The sequence below is a fragment of the Hemibagrus wyckioides genome, linkage group LG25, assembly GCF_019097595.1.
Source record: "Hemibagrus wyckioides isolate EC202008001 linkage group LG25, SWU_Hwy_1.0, whole genome shotgun sequence".
Lineage (NCBI taxonomy): Eukaryota > Metazoa > Chordata > Actinopteri > Siluriformes > Bagridae > Hemibagrus > Hemibagrus wyckioides.
Window position 1 is genome coordinate 11,743,287 of NC_080734.1, and position 3,106 is coordinate 11,746,392.

Genomic DNA, 3,106 nt, shown 5'->3' on the forward strand with positions numbered 1-3,106 from the left:
TATCCAGATTTACAAGTTTTAATGATATTTTTAATGTATTTAATTAACATAATTTACTTGTATAAAGATTTAAAAAGTATTATTAATTAAAATACTAAGATCATTTCTCATTGTTTTCCCTCATAGTATTATTATTATTATAAGTATATTAATATATAAATATTATTATTATTATTATTATTATTTATTTATTGTAACTTCTGTTAATAATAAATGATTATTACTCATCATTACTCTTGCGCTGTTTCCAAACTTCTCTCTCTCTCTCACACACACACACACACAAACACACACACAAACACACACACACACAAACACACGCACACACACGATTACAGCAGGTGAAGACGCCGTAATTCATGCGTTTTTAAAAAAGACCCGCCCCTGTAGGTTGGCCTGGAGCGGTTATTATATTTAACAAGCTGCTGCTGTAGCGCTCAGTTCTCCCATGAGTGCTTTCCTGCAGAGGACGAGGGAGACTATTGTAGTAGTTTATTGAGCATCTCGCTCTGAAGAGCAAAAAGCAAAACATGAAGCTGGAGGTTTTCTCCACCACTCGCATCTCGGAGAAGGACCCTCTCGGAGAAGCTGAAGTGAACTCTCTACTGTGCGCCGAAGAGGAATTGGGCTCGGACGGAGACTGCGCGGTGAACAGCCCGGCCCCCGCGGCGAGCGTTTCCGCCCGCACGGCTAAACCATATACGCGCAGGCCCAAGCCACCCTACTCGTACATCGCCCTCATCGCGATGGCCATTCGAGACTCGGCCACGGGTCGCCTAACACTGGCTGAGATAAACGACTACTTGATGAAAAAATTCCCCTTTTTTCGAGGCAGCTACACCGGCTGGCGGAACTCCGTGCGGCACAACTTGTCGCTGAACGACTGCTTTCTGAAAGTACTGCGGGATCCATCGCGTCCCTGGGGGAAGGACAACTACTGGATGCTCAACCCGCACAGCGAGTACACCTTCGCGGACGGCGTCTTCCGACGCAGGAGGAAGCGCATTGGGAAAAAACCTCTAAAGGACTTGGAGACGCTCGAAGTGGACACCATGCCTGTGCGCGAGGAGAGCACCGGGAACAGCACCAAGTTTTCGAGCTCTTTCGCCATCGACAGCATTCTCAGTAAACCATTCAGGTGCCGAGACGAAGCAAAAGAAAGAGTTTCCAACGGTACTGAGCTAATGATGCACACAGGATCTCACCTTATGCCACTGGTCATGAGCTATCCACTGGTCACCGTACCGTTATTCCATGTCGGCTCTGAAGTCTCACGTGCGTCTCAAGTGGACCCCACAAACTTAACTAAACGTGTGTCTGATTTCCAGAGCCAGCTCCAGGATCTGCCCCATCACCACATTACCCATTACTCTGTACAGGAGGCTCGGTATCACCCTTTTAGAATCGACTCTTTACTTTCCTGAGACACAGTAGACCCCGGTTATGTGCACTTTCTCAGTTGTATAATCTGAAAACTTGGTGGTTTGCTGTAACTAATCTTTCACTATTTCTGTCCAAAATCCAAATCTTCTAAATGTTCAGGCATTGCATTCACTTTACATGTTTACTGATTACATTTTTATTTATCATAAGTGACTGGAGAAATGTGGTATGTATTTAAGTGTATATAGTTTGTATCAGTGAAGTTGTATGGTCAGAAACTTTTACTAATGTTAATATGTGGAGATTATTTGTGTGAGCTGCGCTCCCTCAGATGGACAGAACTGTATCATTGAAATGTTTGCAAATAAAGAAAGAAATGCAACCCTGAGAAACATTTGTCTCTTTTCCAAGTTTCCAAAGTAAGTTTGCTGAAGTTGTAAAGTTTGCCAGTAAAGATCTTGAATTATTGCTGAGAACTTGATACAAATCTAACAGATCTTGAGACAAGTGTGAGTGTTTAGCCACATAACTGGATAAATAACAGGACACCAGCATCGGCTCCTTCTTCTTCTTTACCACCATCACCACCACAATATTACTACTACTACTACTACTACTACTACTACTACTACTACTATTAATAATAATAATTAGCATTATTATTAATAGTTTTATTATTGTTGTTGTTGTGGTTGTTGTTATTCTTTCTGTTGTTAACTGTTCTGAACTGATTTTCAACAATCAACACATCAACAAATTCTTGTGTAACTTCTAAAATCTATCTCAAAATAGTAAGTGTCTATCTCAACACACAAAATGATGTATTCTTATTTCTTTCTTCTTCTTCTTCTTATTATTATTATTTAAATACAACCTTACAAATTAACTGTTATTAAAAGCTGCAAGTATTGTTGTGCATAGCTCTGCAGGCCTAGATATAATTACATATAATTAACTATATATAATTAACAATATATAATTTTAATAACATATACAATTCCTTTTTTAACATATAATTACTTGTTACTTATTTATGTACTTTGCTTTAATCAAAAGGTTAAAAAAAACTTTAATTTACTGCCATAAAATTTAAATAATTGAGGAATCAATCATGATGCTCTGTGGTCTAATAAACTTAATAAATATTATAATATAAAAGAAATATTTCAGCCATCAATGTTAGAGCAGTGGTGCATTTTTCAGTTACCTCATGGTTCACTGTGATTCCTTTAAAGCAAAACTTATGCCATAGATGGAGTACAGTAAACCCACCACATTTCACAGCTCTTGTTAATCTTGTCATCAAAAAAGTCATATCTACACCAGTGCATATCAACCCTCCTCCTGAAAAATGGGTCAGGTGTGTTGATGTAATGTGGACCTGAAGGAAGTATAACATATAGTAGTATAACAAAGGCACAGTTTTTGACAGTTCATGTGCTTTGGTGAGGATCTGACATGAAAGAATGATAAGTTTGGGTTTATATATAACTGAGAATAGAGGATGGTTTTACAGTGTGCAATAGTGAAAACAAAACAGTTTGCAATGCTGAAGATGGCAACAACATAAGTGAATATGTATAGGACATTCAGAAAATCAAATCTCAGTTTATATTAGACTACTGGATAATAGAGCTGCCTACCATGAGAAGTTATAACATTGTAACAACTGCTGTTTTGAAGATACTCCTCCTATAATTGTTTTTCAGGTGTGATGCTGCGA

The 3,106-nt window shown here is 38.4% G+C and overlaps 1 protein-coding gene across 1 annotated transcript; it reads left to right on the plus strand.

Moving 5' to 3' along the window:
- Positions 1 to 420: 420 nt before the first annotated feature.
- Positions 421 to 1,764, plus strand: foxq1b (forkhead box Q1b). Its single transcript, XM_058378596.1, has one exon. It carries the CDS (start codon positions 531 to 533, stop codon positions 1,422 to 1,424), a length of 894 nt encoding a protein of 297 aa, XP_058234579.1. The 5' UTR covers positions 421 to 530; the 3' UTR covers positions 1,425 to 1,764.
- The last annotated feature ends 1,342 nt before the right edge of the window (positions 1,765 to 3,106 follow it).